This window comes from Rhinolophus sinicus, linkage group LG14 (genome assembly GCF_036562045.2).
Source record: "Rhinolophus sinicus isolate RSC01 linkage group LG14, ASM3656204v1, whole genome shotgun sequence".
Classification (NCBI taxonomy): domain Eukaryota; kingdom Metazoa; phylum Chordata; class Mammalia; order Chiroptera; family Rhinolophidae; genus Rhinolophus; species Rhinolophus sinicus.
This window is the reverse complement of record NC_133763.1, coordinates 54,987,910-55,004,591: the sequence shown is the minus strand read 5'-3', so window position 1 is coordinate 55,004,591 and position 16,682 is coordinate 54,987,910. Positions and strand designations below refer to the sequence as shown.

Sequence of the window (16,682 nt, the reverse complement as noted above, 5' to 3'; positions counted from 1 at the left end):
GTTACCGCATAGGGTGAGGGGACTTTACATATGGGATTTAAGTTAAGGATTTAGATGGGAGCACTAGCCTGGATTTCCCAAGTGAATCCAATATAATTACAAGGGTCCTTATGCAGAGGGAGGCAGGACGGTCAGAGTGAGAGGGAAAGACTTGAAGACACCGTGCAGCCTCCTTTAAAGATGGACGAAGGGGCCGTGAGCCAAAGAACGCAGGTGAGTCCAGAAGCTGGCAAAGGGAAGGACATGGGTTCTCCATTGACACCCCCAGAAAGAGTGCAGCCCTGCCAACTCTTGACTTTGGGGCCCATCAAAACCCAGTTTGGACTTTTGACCTCCTGAACTGTAAACATAAACGTGTTGTGTTAAGTCACCAAATCTGTGTGACCCTAATGGTGTTCATCCACAACTAATATGGAGGAACCGAGAAGCTAAGCTAGGGTGCTGGCTGGTTCCAATAGGCTTTTGGGGACCTATGGTGAGACAGGGAGATTCAACTGAAGCAGTTTGAAGCTAATAAAGCCAGAAGGATGGACCCCACTGCATTTTATGACGGTCGGGAGTCAACCTGGGAAGACCCAGTAGCAACCAGAGTCCGACACAAGAATCAAAACTGGGACACAAGTTCAAGAACCAGGAGTGAAGCAGAGACTGGGTTAGGAAGGGAGGGCTCAAGGCAGCTTCAGGGAACATATCAGAGACTGTGGGCACCAGCGGCTTACGGAAAGCCTACCTGACGTAACAGAGCTGCTGCTGGGAAGGAACGCCTCTTTCCCTGGAGGACCTCCCACCAGGTAGCAGATGTACTGCATTTAATCTGCCCAACGACCCCATGAGTCATCACCCTCACTTGACCAGTGTAGAAACCAGTCCAAAGAGGCTGGGTGATGTGTCTCAGGCCACGGAAAACACTCGGAAGTGAAGGTGGCTTTGACCTCACCCCTTTGTCCCCACAGCCCGGCTCTTTCTTCCGCACCACGCCACCTTCCTTTCAGGAGAAGGTCTTGTTGACTTTTTCAGTTGTATGCAAAGTTCAAAGCAGGAAAACATGGTGTCACCTTTGGAGATACTCATTCTGTCAGTGAGAACTTCAAAATAAAGTTAAAAATTAAGCAGCAAAGCCAGACTCGGGCTCTGCTCTGAGAGTGCTGGAGCCAAACTCACTGCTGTCTGACTGCCACGTGGCTTGTTATTTATCCTTGTAAACAGCGGAATTGTTTGAAAGGGGAGAAGGGGCGGCCGCAACGTCAAGGTAGCGTTAGAGTCTAGGGCTTAAGATACTGGTTTAATGGTGAAGGTAAGTGCTTTTCTTCTTTCTGGATCAGATGCAGATGATAATAACTTACCCATCAGAGAGCTATTAAAGGGAGGGAAAGTCAGAGGGAAAACTACCAGCCGCCTAAGGACCTCCATCTGGTTCCAGAACAAAGGAGAGACTTCTAAAAAAGGTAATTAAGTCAGTCAAGAGCCTAGAGCCAGGCTTGAGAGGCCACCAGTGCCAGGGACACTGGGGACGATGATCCCAGCCCTGAGGATTCCACGAGCGTGAGCTGTGATACCCGGGTGAATTGGTCGGGCTCTGGCTGTGGAATAAAATCCTGGACCAGAACTTACAAGGTTTAGGTTTGGGGACTGGGGCTAATGAGCCCTTTGAGATTTCTCAAATTGTCTCTCAAGAAAAGGAGAATATGAACAAAGGTGTGGGTAAAATTGAAGGCAAGAAAACATGTGCGCTTGTGGAGATGGGCTGGTTTGTGAGCCGAGGGAAGGTGCCCAGAGATGGCGGTCAGGGCTCAGATGGGAAGCCTGGGGAAAGACTCAGGGAAGGTGGCCAGAGGAAGGCACGGCGGGGCTCACGTCAGCCTGGAAGCTGTAGCCTGTGGTTGTCACTTGGAGGAGAGGTGCGTGGGGACTCCTGCCTGTCTCCTGATGAGCCGAGTTTTGAGGTCCCCACGGCAGTGCCCCCTGTTGCCCCTTAAGTTTGGCATAGCCCTGCCATCTAGGATTGCCCACTCTTGGTGCTCAGTACACTTTTTGTGTTTCTTTCTTTCCATGATTAAATTCATAAATGAAACGACAGCATGACATATATGACCTACTGGAATAATTGGCTTTATTTCAGAACTACCAGCCTTTCAGAAAGGCAGGCAGGTGAGGAAAGGAGTCTCAGTTTTACCAACACAGAAAAGGTGACTTCTTCACATATTCTGTGATATTCGTAGCAATGAATCCGCTCCTCAGCCGACTCGTGGATTCCAGCCCAGAAGAACCCACTTTTAAAAGGGAAAGTTTAAAGTCCATTTAACAATCAGTCAAAATCCTTTTTGTAGAGACCTAGTCTGTTTGCTAGAAGCCTGCACTTAACCATCACAGAGGCCCACGGGCCAGTCTGCTAGAGTTGCTGCTGTTACCATCAGTCGCAGTTTTCGGCCTGTAGTTGCCGCCTCACAACGGTCCCATGAAGTCATAGTGTCCCATTTTCCTCAGGAAACGATTAAAGCTTGGGGAGCTTATGACACCTGCTTTACTCAGACTGTGAAGAGCGGAAAAGCCGTAGGCCCTGAGACGCCCTTTGAACGGCAGGTTCATGCTCCTTCAACTACAGGTAACATTTATCCTAAGCAAACGAGGGTCCTCAGCCAACAGAGGTGATGCAAGACAGGCTGGGTGTCAGGAAAGACCTAAGAGCAACAGGGAAGCCATCATAGCAGAATAGTGAGTTTGACACTAAGCGGAATAGGAGGAAGAAAAATAACTATTCTTTTGCTTATGCATAAACCATATTGTCTGTATGATTAATTGTATATCAAATACAACTCCATCATGTCAAAATTACTTTTAAAATGCAGCATTTTCCTTTAACTTAATTTCACTTCAGTTTTCTCTGTCTGTGTATAGCTCTGACACTAGGATTCACTATTTTACAAGCGTCAAGGGGAAGTTGCCTGCCAGCATTCCCCGTTGGGCTAAGACATTTCACTGTCTCTAAAGCATATCGATTATGCCAGCACTCAGACTCCGTAATTTTATATGCTTCTGGGATTATTTCGGAGAAATCGTTTCCATTATCAGGTCACAGAAAGCCCCTGGTTTGAATGGTTTGGCAAGTCTGCCTGCTCTGTGTTTATCTCATGGAAAGGAAACAGGGAAGTTAACAACTGAAACTAGCTATCGAGACAAAATTCAGAGACGCGTTTGACACCGTAAAGCCGAGGTAGGGATGGCGGCAGATGGCAGGGGAAAGACAGCTAAAGTGATGGGTTTGTGATATGATTTCACCAACAAAACACAAGAGAGAATCATCGTTTTTATTCTTTGAAATATTCAGAGCTCAATTTGGAAGCGTTGTTTCACCACCCAATTTCCTTCTGGGATACATGATTAAAAATGTAAAGTCATGCATCCCTCTCGAATACTGCAAAGCAAACCTCCCCTATTCTGTTTACAGAGCGCTTGTGCTTAAAATGTGAACATAAGGGGGAGTCGGATTAACGGAAAGGGCGCCATCTGGGCTGTAGGAGAGCGGGGGCTGCCCGGAAAACCCCGCAGCTGGAGGCAGTCCCCGCTTTCTGCACACCCATCTTCTCATCGATAAGACCCACAGCTCTGGGTTTCCTTCAGCTGCAGAATTCTGTGTTTACAAGGTTTAGTGGACAGGTTGTAGTTGAATGGGGGGTTAAGGAGTTGCCTCCAGCCAAGTGTAGGGGTCGCCCATCATGAGGGGAATCAAACAGAAAATGGCCCCAACGATGGGTCAACCTCGTGTCCATCCAGCTTGCTTCAGCTGGGATCCCAGGGTGGAATGCTGGGCTCAAGCCCTGGTATTCCCCCATCCTGGCGAGCCTGATGGCTTCCCAAGACAGAGAAAACGCAGCGTGGTTCCTGGTGCCGACCGTCTCTTGTTAGCAACTGGGCATCCAGCTGGGGTCATGGGGATGAAAATAGAAACAGTCACAGCTTAGATGAGGAGATCTTCCCAGGATTCTAGAGACACAGGGCAATCAGAAAACCATCCGGACCATGGTCAAGAAGCCTAATTATTGTTTTTTCAAAGACACTTAGCTTCTTCTCAATATAAGATGCGTATCTACTAATTGTAGGGGGAAAAACACCACTTGGTAACTATGGAAAATCACGAAGGCTGATGTGACCACCGTAGTTGGTAACCAGCTTGTGTGAGTCTATTTCTCTGTCTGGGGTCCTTCACGTAACATAGGTGTGGAGCCTGCTTTGCACATGAGAGTACAAGCATTTCCCTAATGCCATTCAAATTTTCAAATACATTCTTGTAACAAAGGCCATCATAAGAATCTATTAAAATGGCCAAACGTTTATTGTTAGGTTACTTTCTCTCCCGTACTGTGCTGTGCTAACTAATACTGCTAAGGAATCTGGGGGCAGAAGTCCTCATCTGGATCTTTCTTTATGAGCCTTTGTCCTAAGGTCATAGCTTATGACCACCCTGAAGGGGGCAGGTAAGTCTTACTGAGTTTATGTGCAGAAAAGATGCAAAGCTTTGAATGAGGAAACAGAAGCCCGGTCCGTGTGTTTGTCATGGATCCTGCTGCTTAGAAGTGGCTGCAAAAGTTAGAATAGTTTTAAGATGAGGATTGTTCCTAAAAGAAACAAGTGTATGTATCCCCAAAGAGACTTTGATGGGTGCACAAGTATCAAGCATGTCCCTTTGGGGTCATGAATTCTCTTTACCTGTCAAACGAGCAGGAGTTATTCATAATTATAGTGGAAAGCCCCCCATCCAGTATGATTTTACAGGTGATTTAAGACCTTTTCAGCCAATAAAGTATTCAAATTGTGTGTAGCAAAGACAAGAATCAATCTTTTCAACCTTTAAAGGTAGTACATACAAGTGTTGCACAACGTTACATTTCCTGTTCAAAGATGACACCATGTAACATTGTTACGATTGTACGGAAGGGATACAAACATGGTCAGAGCAAAAGGGAAGGCTGCTCTGGGACTGTCATCCTCCGCTTTTGTGCTGAACTTAACTTCCCTGCCCTCTGACCCACCTCCAGCCATCGCTGTCCTCACCTTTGCATGGTTTTAGGTGGTTTGCACTTTCTCATTTTCCTCTTGCAGCACTGCTCAGAAAGGACAGGAAAGGAAATGGATGGGTAAAGAATTGGAATGACATACCCAGGACTGACTTTTATAAGAAAGCCAGACTTCCTCCGGAAGCACTGAAGACTGTACTGCCCAGTGGAAAGCAATCTGTGTCGAATTACAGTTTTCCTGATGCTGAGGGAAGGACACCACTTGCATGAGGAAGTCGTTTGTGTGTCATGTTTTGGATTGTGGTTCTCCCCGCAGATCAAAGCCTGTCGCGGTGAAAGAGATTCAGGGCAGAGGGGGACCCCATCACAAAGTGCGGTGTCATTTCCCAGAGCAGCCAGATGGAGGAGAAGCCGTCCACCAGGAAAGGTAAAGCCACTTTCTGTGTTTACCGCATGCCTCGTGGGAAAGCGGTCCCTTTTTCTCCAGTGCCCCTTACTCACCCTCACCCCCATCCTCCTGCTTCCATTATGCCATCGTTGTAGAGACTCTCAGTGTAACATTGGACCAGTGCCAGCCCCTCATCTTGTCACCTGTTGCTTCTTCCATAGGGAGCCCCACTGAATTATCCATCAGAAATCAATCCTGAGACCTGAGGAATGGAAAGAGTCTTGAAAATGTTACCTTAAACAAACCCCCAACCTATGCATGACTTCCTGCTATAATATCCTTGCCAAGTAGCTGGCTATTTGTCCTGCACTTGGAAACCGCAGGAATGGAAATAATTATTTTGCAGGCAACCTATCCCTGAGCCAACTGGCTGCTAAAAATGATTTCTGCTGTTATATTCTTTCTGTTCCTCCACAGGTTCTGTCTTTGTTTCTCTTTAGTTCCAGTTTTCCAAATATGAAAAAAAAGAAAAAAGTTGACTCCATCATTCATATGGGAACCCTTTTGATATTGGCCCATTGTTCCACTTCCTGGGGATTTTGTAAAGAAAACGTGTTACCCTTGGTAACTGACAACTCCCGCAGCACCATGTCACCTACAGACTCGTAAAAATGGTTCTGTGAGTTAATTGTTGGAAAAGCTGCACATATGTGAAGGCACAGCCAGGTCACACACGACAAAACTATTTCCAAGTGGATATTACCCTAGGAGTTAGTGGAAATGCTCATTTTCTCTCTCTCAGTTATTTTAAAGAGAACCCTTGCATGTTCGATCACCATTCAAAAGCAGCTCTCTAAGTATAAACTTTCAAGATTTATGGTAAATAAATATGTAAAACACACGGGACCAGTGACTTGCAGCTGGGTTTGGTGACGGCTCTGCCACCATCTTCCCTATTCTCTATTTTGGAACAATGTAACATAAATGCCCTCATTTAGGTTTTCCCATATTAGTCACCTGCTTCCCACACCTCTGAGATAAAAAGGCTCCACTGGCTTTACTTGATGTAAGATCCGGGATTCAGATCATGAAGGGTTGTAGTCATGGTTATTCGGGTGACAAAAGACAATAGGACTGTGTGAGGTCCCCTGAGGTTTGTTTAGATTTGACCTTGCGGGGAGTGGAAGGGGCCGCTTCGGTCGGCAGCTCAGGGCTTCTCCTGTGTGGTCCCCTAGGTCCGGGTTTCTGCTCCCTGCGCTACGGGCTGGCTGTCATCATGCACTTCTCAAACTTCACCCTGGTAACCCAGCGCGTGAGCCTCAGCATCGCTGTGATCGCCATGGTGAACGGCACCCGGCAGACAGCTCTGTCCAACGTCTCTGCAGCGGAACCTGCAGCTGACGCCCTTGGGGACCCCGGCAGACCCATCCAGGAGTTCAACACAGGGGTAAGGGGAAGCGGGTGGAGAAGGCGGCGCGTGGTTGGGACGGAAACCCCAGTCCCACTGGAAGACTTGGGTCTTCATTCTGTGGCATCCAGAAGCGCACGTTTTAATGACAAACTCAAAAGGATTGGGATTATTTTTGTTTGAGATATGGTTTACCTCTGTGATAATAATCTTTCATTGAGATTATTATAGTTACAAGGTGAGAGGACAGAGGGAAAGATTGTGAAAACTGCTAAAAAAGAACAGATGACTGCGCGTCTTCCGTGCAAAGCGCGGCACTGTCTGGGTGCGCCTTTCTGCCTGGCTCTGCAGGGCTCTGCGCCTGCCAGTGTCCTCCAGCCATTTGCCAACTCTGTACGTTATAGGCGACAAGCACCAAGACCGGTGACTGCCACTCCTCGCTCTGCAAATGAATTGTGTCCCGCGGAAAATCAACTGATACTCACTGCCCCCGGCCCCCAGGGGAATAAGCCGGTCTTGCCATATATTTAAAATCAATTTCAGCATCATTCCCTACTTCCATGTGCATATATGTGGTTCTTGAGCTCTCCTTTGGACCAGTTGTAACTTCTTACCAACTCTCTCATTCATCAATGAGTTAAAAAAAAAAAAAAAAAAAAAAACACTATCACACGTTCACTTTATATTTGCATGAGAATCATGATTCTTACCGTTTAAAATTTTTCCCTTGAATCTGTCCTTCCCTGTGCACTGCTCATGTCACCCTCACGTTTCCTGATTTTATCACCTTGGACCCAGCTGGTTTTAGTGACTTCTCTGCCTCAGTCTTTCTTCCATCATTCACTCGACACGCAGACTCTCCCATGCTGAGTCCACGATGCCTTCCGGGTGCCAGGCTCCCATCTGCTCTCGGCGCCCGGGGCGTCTGCTCTGAGCTCAGCAGAGGCCCGGTCAGTTCCCCACCCTGCGACAGCTTTCCAAGAGCTGCACGTCCACTTCTGCTGGTTTCTTCCACGAGAATGAATTCTCCAACTTCTCTTTGCACAAATCCCAGCCATGCTTCACAGGATGGCCCAAATACTGCGCCCTGTTTACTGAGGTTCATCCTTGCACTTGAATTCTGATAGGAATCGTGTGTGTGTCTTACATTATTTATAGATAGAACGTTTCACCTTTTATGTATTTTAGCACTTGACTTCAATTTGTAGCACGATGCCCCAGGTCTAGGGACGATGAAACAGTCCTGGGTTTCGTCAGAAGACGCCTGTGACGTCATTACGTGCAGGATGCGGTGTAGACCGCCGGCCGCCGGCCCCTCGTCTCCGTCAGGGGCTGTTTTGATGACAGCGCCGTCAAGTGTGTCTTCCTCATTCTTTCAAAGGACAGTCAACATGTCATCTGCCTTTCACCCAAGCAAACTGGTTTGAGGAAGCTCTTCCCCAGATGAAATTCCTCTCGGCCTCTCGTTTACATCTTTCTACCCTGCATCTGTGTAATTATTTCTCTCTCTCTCTTTCCTTCTTCATTTCCTCTGTTTTTGCTTCCCCTGAGAGGAGGGAATTCAGGGTGTACTTGGTCGTGTGTTTGGAAAAGGTGGAATATCTAAGTTAGATAAAAACTAGAGAAAAAGCAAATTTGATGCGTAAGAGTCGGGCCCAGCAACCCCGAGCAGCTCTGGCCGAGAAGTCGACTTTCCCAAAGCGTCTCCCGTGTCCTCTCCGCAGACCTCTGTGTACGCGTGGAGCCCCGAGACGCAGGGTGTCATCTTCAGCTCCATCAGCTGCGGCATAATGCTGACTCTCATCCCAAGCGGGTACTTAGCGGACATATTCGGCGCGAAGCAGATGCTGGGGGCCGGTCTGCTGACGTCCTCCCTCCTCACGCTCTTCACACCCCTGGCTGCTGACCTTGGAGTGACCCTGCTCGTTGCCATCCGGACACTCCAGGGCGTGGCCCAGGTATTCAGATACCTCCTTACCTCCAGCATTCCCAAACCGTCCAGAGATCAAAGGTCTCAATGATTTTCCTTTTAGGGAATGGCGTGGACAGGTCAGTTTACAATCTGGGCCAAATGGGCCCCCCCGCTGGAACGAAGCAAGCTCACCAGCATTGCGGGGTCAGGTAAGGGTGCACGCGTGGGTCACAGCCCTGCCCAGAGTCTTTCTTGCTATGCTGTCGGGGGGTGGGTTAGGGTGAGGGGATTAAAGTGCCTCCCCCCAAATTCAACAACGTAAGATGGTTGCATAACAGGAGATGCACGGGTGCTGGAAAGCCACTGAGGCTCAGAAGCGGGAAGGACCATTGTCTGAAGGAAACGAGAAAAGCATTGCAGGAAAACGGGTAGAACTTAGAGAATCTGCATAAGTGGAAAAAGATGACGTATCCTGTACACACGCCAATTTAGCTAAGATTTACAAGTGAGAACTGAGACTATCAGAATTCCGCGCGGTAAGGGAGAAGCGAGGCTGGAAGCGGGGAAGGAAGCATTTAAAGGGCTCAGGTCACTCCGAGCTCTCCCGTGTTCTCGGCGGATGCCCACCGCCCTCTGACGTAACTACGATTTCTACCTTGCATTTACAAAGGAGGAAACTAACATATGCAGACAGAGATTAAGTAAAATGCCCCAGTGCAAATCTCAGTCAGGTGGTAGAACGGGATTTGAGCCAGGCGCGGTGGCCCCAGAGTACACTGTCCGTCACCGCCGCCGAGTGTGCTCTAGGACAAGGGGACAGCTTCATGGCTGCCGTCTGCTCGCGGATGGCCCTGAGGGTGCACACCAGCCCACAACGCTGAGGTTCCCTCAGCCTCGCGCTCCGGAGTCCCATGCACGGCTGTATCCGCACATGTTTACTCGCCAGCTACCCTGCTTCCTCTGCAGCTTTCACCATCTCCTCCATCTGCAAATGCTCGCGGCTGGTCTTCCCGCTCCTCCAGCCTTCTTTCCTCCAACCTTCTCGCTCCATCAAAGCCACGTGGTCTCCCTGACGCACACCTGGGCATGTCTGTGCACCTGCTCGGGGCCCTTCCCTGTCATCCTCCGTGATGCAGATGAAACTGACCTCCTGGCTGCCGGGATGCAAAGCTGCCCTCCCACGTGCTCCCAGCCGCTTTTCCGCCCAACGCCCGGCTGTAAGCAGGCTCAGGCCCCAACCCAACACTGCCCTGGCTCCTGTCTGGCCTTACTTCACTGGCTCACTTTCCTGGAAAGTCCTCTGTTTTTACCAAAGCTCCAGCTGCTTTTACCACCTACTGCTTGGCTGTCCTAAGCAGTTCTTAAATGTACCATTGGTTTTAATTTCCCCTCATGTGTTCTTCCATAGCGCATTGTGGGTTTATTGTATTTATATTCTACAGCCTTCTTTTTTCCAAATCGTGACCCATTGGAGGCAGGTCACAAAATCAATTAAATGGGTCAAAACCAGTATTTAAAAATAAAAGTAAATACAATTGAATAGAAAATGCTGGAGCATATTGCCCATGGTATGGCTGAGGATGGGGTTTTTAAACTTGTTTAAGGGGTGTGTGTGTGTGTGTGTGTGTGTGTGTGTGTGTGTTGCCATGTAGAATGCATTTCTTATTGTTGGTGTCTATAAAGTATGTTCAGACTCCAGGGTCTACGTCGTACTACACTTGTAATAATTCTGTTCACACTTTTCTCCCCACCTTGACGGGGAGTTCCTTGAGAGCAGGGACTGTTTAGTACTAATTTTTGAAAATCTTTCCGTTTCTGGTCCCAACCTGCTGTCATACCTTGCCAGAATGTAGCTCTGATTATAAGGAAACACAAGTGTGCTGGGGTTGCAGGGTTTCTGTGACAAACTGAGGGATGTCCATTTGGTCACGCTGGTGATAAGGAGCATTAATGTGTCAGGAGGCCGGTCATTATTATTAGTTCTCATGACCTCACATGGCTTGTTGGGGAGATAAGAAAGACTTGTCACCAGTCATCCCCAGCCTGCCGCCTCACAGAAGGGACGATGTCCAGGGCGGCCACTCGCTCCCACTTCGCTAGTGTCATGAGCGTTTTTTTTCTCCCTCTTCTCTTCAGGGGCAGCGTTTGGGTCCTTCATCATCCTCTGTGTCGGGGGACTCATCTCCCAGGCCTTGGGCTGGCCTTTCATCTTCTACATCTTCGGTGAGTCGCTTTCTCTCAGTTCTAACGCCTGCATTTCCCAGGCACTCATCCCCATGCTTCCCACATGACAGGAAAAGTCTTATTAAATGGAAGGTGATGACGAATACCGAACCTTGGTGGCTTTCTTACTCTAGTCTGGGGGACAACTATGCACATCGCCGACCTCTGAGAGGTCAGCAGGGCAACCTCTCTACCCCATGTCTTCTATGGAGCCTCTGCCAGGACCTCTGATATGCCAGGCCTCCTTCTGCATGTGGTTAGGATATCAAATTGGTAAAGTGGACTTGAAACACTTTAGGTGTGTCTTCGTATTTCACTATAATTATTATTTCTGCCAAGATGCACTTAACCTATCCCCTACCAGGTGAAACGTGTAAAGCTCCACATAAAGGTACCTTTCCCTCTGGGGACCTCCAGGAGTTATACCATAAGATTCAGTCTCTCTGTCCCCTAAAGCGCTACTGGTATTTATTTATTCTCTAGTCTGGCTGGTGTGTAATTATTTATTTTCTCCATCTCCACTAGATTATGACATGCTGGCGGTATGGAGTCCATTCTATCGTATGCTATGCTACCATAGTTCCTGGCTATAGCTTTATAAATAAATGGATGGACGAATCCAGTAATAGGAGGGAATTTAAAGAACATTAGTCCCCAGAATCTTTTAACACAGAACCTTCTTCAGATGACACATCTCAGCAATGAGACAAGTTTCTGTTCTGTTGTTATAACCAAATGGCGTCAATAAGGTTCTGGCTTGGATGGCTTTCTCGGGAACGATGCTAATCCCAGGTCGTTTTTGTCCACATACGTAAAATCAAGTACTGTCGAGACATATTTCTTCTGGAAATCTGTCACGGATGTGTTGTTTGAGTACAAACAACACTGTTCTTTGCAAATGTGTTGGAAAATTTTCCCTTGCTACACTGATATTATGGCAGGTTGCTTCATGCACGTATGGCTACTCTCTCCTTCAGTCCCGACTGTTCAGATCTTTGCAAAATAAGACAATGATGTGTGTAGAAAGAAAGTGCCGCCAGTGACATCACACTGTAGCCACTGGCATTCTAAGCGTAATTAGCGGTACGCTGGCCCTTCCACACTCATGTTATCTCCAGAAGGCTCGACTCTGACAAATGGCAGTCTGTGTGTGAGAGGACAGCTTTCGTTCAAAGGACATTTGTAGAACAATCCAAAAAAAAAGAAGTGGGAAAATTTAGGTCCTCGTGGTGGGTAACCGTGTGTTGGGGGAGGTGTGCCACGTCAGAGGAAACTACTCCCCCTCCCCCGCCAGCTCACAAATCAGCCTGAAAACTGACTGGGTCCCGACTTCCCAGGTGGCATCGGCTGTGTCTGCTGCCTGCTGTGGTTCACTGTGATTTATGACGACCCCGGGCATCACCCATGCATAAGTGCCAGGGAAAAGGAATACATCGTGTCCTCGCTGGCTCAGCAGGTACCGTGCACCGCGCTGTCTGTGACCTCTCTGGAGGAGGCGCTGCCTATGCCGATACCCGTGCTGATGACATATTTCCTTTCAGCCCACGTCTCCTAGACGATCTGTCCCCATAAAGGCTATGGTCAGATGCCTGCCACTCTGGGCCATTTTCACGGGGTTTTTCAGCCATTTCTGGTTGTGCACCATCATCATAACGTACCTGCCGACATACATCAGTTCTGTGCTCCGTGTTAGCATCAGAGATGTGAGTATGCTTCTGACACTTCTATGCACACGGCAGTGACCATGAAGGGAGTTCATTAGTCCCGTGCTGCTCACTGCCTTCTGGCTTCGCACACAACCATTTCACCCTCACGATGACCTTGACAGAGCCACTGGAATGATTCCCACTGAACAGGTGTGGAGACAGGGCACAGGGAGGTGAGGTGACTTGGCTTGGGTCACACAACCTCTGAGTGATGGAGCTTCTGCGATACGTGCTCTGAACGGCTGTGCCACACTGCCACACCAGCTAATCCCTCGAGGTCCCTTAGAAATTAATGTCGCTATTCTCTGGAGATCATGTAATGCAAGCACTGGCCGTCTTCCCTGAGACAGCGTCCCTCTCACGTAGAGCAGGCTGCTGATTCCCTTCGAACAATCCACATGGCAGGGGATGGGCTGGTGGCCCCTGGTGGCTTCAGTGTCCTTGCATCTCTGTCCTCACTGTCCCTGCTTCCTCTCGTCAGAGTGGCCTTCTGTCCTCCCTGCCTTTTGTTGCCGCTGCAAGTTGTACGATTCTGGGAGGTCAGTTGGCAGATTTCCTTCTGTCCAGGAATCTTCTCCGATTAATCACCGTTAGGAAACTTTTTTCGTCCCTAGGTAAGGATGGGCGTGTGGGCTGGGTTAGCCAATTCCTTTGTCCATGCACCGTCAGAGTGGGTGCCTGACGGCGGGTCTCCTCGCCAGGGCTGCTCCTCCCGTCACTCTGTGCCGTGGCCCTGCCCTTCGTGGCTTCCAGTCACGTGACCACCATTATCCTGCTGATACTCATTCCTGGGACGAGCAACCTGTGTGACTCGGGGTTCATCATCAACACCTTAGATGTTGCCCCCAGGTAAGCGCTGTCCCCTCCCCGGCCCCTCCGAGGTGTCGGGCCTTAGTCTCCTTCAACAAGGCCTTCATTTTGTTCATATATGATCAATGATGGCAGAGTAGTGACAAGTAATGAGAAATGTCAGCATGTAGCCATGACCGAAGGCGTTTTAGAGCAACAGCTTCCTGAACCCCCCCACCTCCAACACTGACCTGTGCTCTGGAAAAGGGCCCACATGCATGTGTTTGGGGACGCGCCCAGAGTGTTGGTGATATCAGCACATATTTATGCATGTGCCCTCAGCCAAACCCCACGTGAAGGACCTTCATGTCCACCCATCCGGTCCTCACAGCTGCATAGGTAGGTCCTCTCCTTAGCCTCACTCTACAGAGCAGCCTCTGTGAGGCACAGGTCACATGCCTGCCCAATGTCACTCAAAGGCAAAGGCGGGACTTAAACCCTGGCAGTCTGTGCCAAGTCTGGTGTCCTGTCCACACACTGCCAGCCGTGCCAAGCAGCCAGGTAGGAACCTGACTTGTTCCCCAGCGGTTGCCTCGGTGGTAGGTGATTTCAGGGTTCGCAAGTGGACATTGCCCCGAATATCTTCAGGTGAAGGAAAACTGGGGTGAGGCAAAATGACTTTGCCTTTGGAGCTGAATTACATTAAAGTCGAGTTGCTTAAAAAGCCACCTTTCCATATAAGAAAAGGCTGCTCTAGAAAGCTTTCTATGTGGAAAAGCAGCTTTCTGGACAAAGCCACCCGTGCAATCATCTCCCCACAGATACGCAAGCTTCCTCATGGGGATGTCCCGGGGATTCGGGCTCATGGCTGGTATCATCTCCTCCACGGCCACCGGCTTCCTCATTAGTCAGGTGGGCCATTTATTGACCATCTGCGCGTGGCAGGTATCGTTTCGGGCACGGGAGACATGCATCCGTGGTCTGGTGGGGAGACACAACTGCTCTGAATCAGACTCTGGTAGGACGGGGTCCTGGGGACAGGTATGCGCAGAATGTCTGAAGATGAGTAAAGTTAGACGGATGACAGTGAGCAGTTCAGGCAGAGAAAACAGCATGGATGGCTTCCGAGAGGCACGAAAGCATGAAGCAGTTCTTAGTCACGGCAGAGTGAGTGACACGCCAAGGAATGGTAAGAGGTGAAGACCGGGAGGTTTTGAACAGTCTGTTCAGATTCATTCCAACTTGAAAAACATCACAAAATGGAAAGACAAGGGTCCCGAGGCCCATTTAAAGGGAGGCTAAATTACGGTGAAAAGAGGATGACCGAGACAAAGCAGGGCACGTGGCCTTGCGGCTTCTCAGTGTGGGTGGGGCAGGTAGAGCAGATGGGAAAGCAGGAAGGACCAAGCTGAGGTGGAAGGACCAAGAGAGGCAACTTCAAACAACATTTTCATTTCGTTTTCAGTATATCTTTATGTGATCTAGTCCTGGGTTAACAGTGACTGCACTGGCAGAGATGAAGTCTAACGGGCTTGGCAGGGGAGGTTGTACAGGCATTGGCTATTGTGATGGACGTCAACAGAGCTGAAACAAAGCAAAACAGAGAGAACACAGGATGAGATCTCAAGGACGTCATTTTAGGCATCATTTTAAATGAGTAATATAATATTGTCACGAATGTTGAAATCCAAATTTCCAAAATATATGAGTGTAGGTGAATTTGTTTGGGTTTAAAGAAAAATCCATCTCAACCCGGAACCGTGTCCATCTTGGACTCATTTTGTTTCTAACAGTTTCGTAAAACCTTCTTTGATAACGTACGTGGCTATTGCCTATTGTTCTAATATTGTGACACACAAAATGGACGATTTCTAGGATGGTGGGGAAGGAACTTGTGAGACTGTTGTTTGCTTGCAGGATTCTATGTCTGGCTGGAGGAACGTCTTTTTCCTGTCTGCTGCTGTCAATATGTTCGGCCTGGTTTTTTACCTCACGTTTGGGCAAGCAGAAATCCAGGACTGGGCCAAAGAGCGGACCCTCACCCGCCTCTGAGGACGCAGAGCTGCAGACTTAAATGTAGACCCAACCACTAACTTTTCAGCATTTTTTACTTGTCGTTGTTCTTTCTTCATAGTCTTCACCACAGGCTCAGCAGTTCTCCACTACAGTTGCATGTGTTAGATTTTCCTGGGGCGTCTCTAAAGCAAATGGACTCATGGGCTGCAGAGATTCTGACTGAACTGGTCTGGGGTGGCTCCCAGACACCACCGATGGTCAGACACGTCCCAAGGTTTCTAACAAACAGCCACAGGTGACCACTGCTGGACAAGCATGACACATCAATTCCCGTTGCCTTTGAATTTTCCTCTTTGAAAAGCACTGGGTGAATAAAAACCTATGTGAGCATCATCACAGATAAGTACCTTCGAGGGGCGATTATAAACACACCCCAGCAGAGACGATCTTCTGGGAACTGTAAGCCTGTGTTAGAGAGCTCAGCACAGAATTTCAAAGCTGTGATCCACACAATTAACATTTTTATTATTTTTTTATACATTGTGAAACTTGGATGTTTATTTATGTGGTGAAATTCTATTAAAGCTCACCTGCTAACATTAAATAGAGCATTTCTACATTATTTAGATTAGAGTTATCTCCATCAGGCAAAATAGGTACTTACTGGTCCTAGCTAAATCCCAGGAGATTAACGGCCAGGAAATGACCAGGAGAGAATGGAATAAATAAGGCTAACTAGAAACCGGGGGAGAGGAGACAGAATTGGAAAGCTTGCACGGTGAGGGGAGGCAATGTGGGCCCTTCCAAAAGGGACAAAGAGATAGTTTGGGCCATATACTGGGAACTGAAGGGAGATAACGGAAGTCCCTGCAAATGAAATGACAATTTATATGGAGGAGAACAATACTGACGGCACCACAGGATGGGAGAAAGCACATCACCTCCCAGAGAAGCTCCTTTTCAGCATACAAAAAGATCAGTGATGTCTTCATCGTTTCTTTGTTTCCCTGAGAGTCTCAGACAGTCCCTACGAACCGGACAGGGTCCATTCTGGCTCCCAACACTTCAGACATCCCCTCGGGTGTCTCCACACACAAACCAGACTCCGGGTGTGCCCACCACTGTTCTAGAGGAGAAATTCCTACCACATTTAGACGCCGGGGCCACAGGGACTGGAACCTCCAGTCTCCTGCCCACATCGGCGGGGTTTTCAGGGACACAGCATGTC

At 48.6% G+C, this 16,682-nt stretch overlaps 1 protein-coding gene across 5 annotated transcripts; it reads left to right on the top strand.

Annotated features, from left to right (window-relative positions):
- The first annotated feature begins 1,171 nt into the window (after nucleotides 1-1,171).
- SLC17A2 (solute carrier family 17 member 2) lies at nucleotides 1,172-15,847 on the top strand. 5 transcript variants are annotated; one of them, XM_074318751.1, is made up of 13 exons: nucleotides 1,183-1,294; nucleotides 2,485-2,602; nucleotides 5,329-5,439; nucleotides 6,636-6,847; nucleotides 8,533-8,766; nucleotides 8,842-8,929; nucleotides 10,857-10,943; nucleotides 12,281-12,399; nucleotides 12,485-12,646; nucleotides 13,131-13,263; nucleotides 13,351-13,498; nucleotides 14,260-14,350; nucleotides 15,356-15,847. In XM_074318751.1, the coding sequence occupies exons 3-13, from the start codon at nucleotides 5,412-5,414 to the stop codon at nucleotides 15,488-15,490; spliced, it is 1,437 nt and encodes a 478-aa protein (XP_074174852.1). In that variant the 5' UTR covers nucleotides 1,183-1,294; nucleotides 2,485-2,602; nucleotides 5,329-5,411; the 3' UTR covers nucleotides 15,491-15,847. The 5 variants fall into 5 exon arrangements, with proteins under 5 accessions (XP_019574331.2, XP_074174852.1, XP_019574332.2 ...); XM_019718773.2 differs by having other exon boundaries at nucleotides 1,218-1,445; XM_019718772.2 differs by lacking the exon at nucleotides 2,485-2,602 and having other exon boundaries at nucleotides 1,172-1,294.
- Nucleotides 15,848-16,682: the final 835 nt, after the last annotated feature.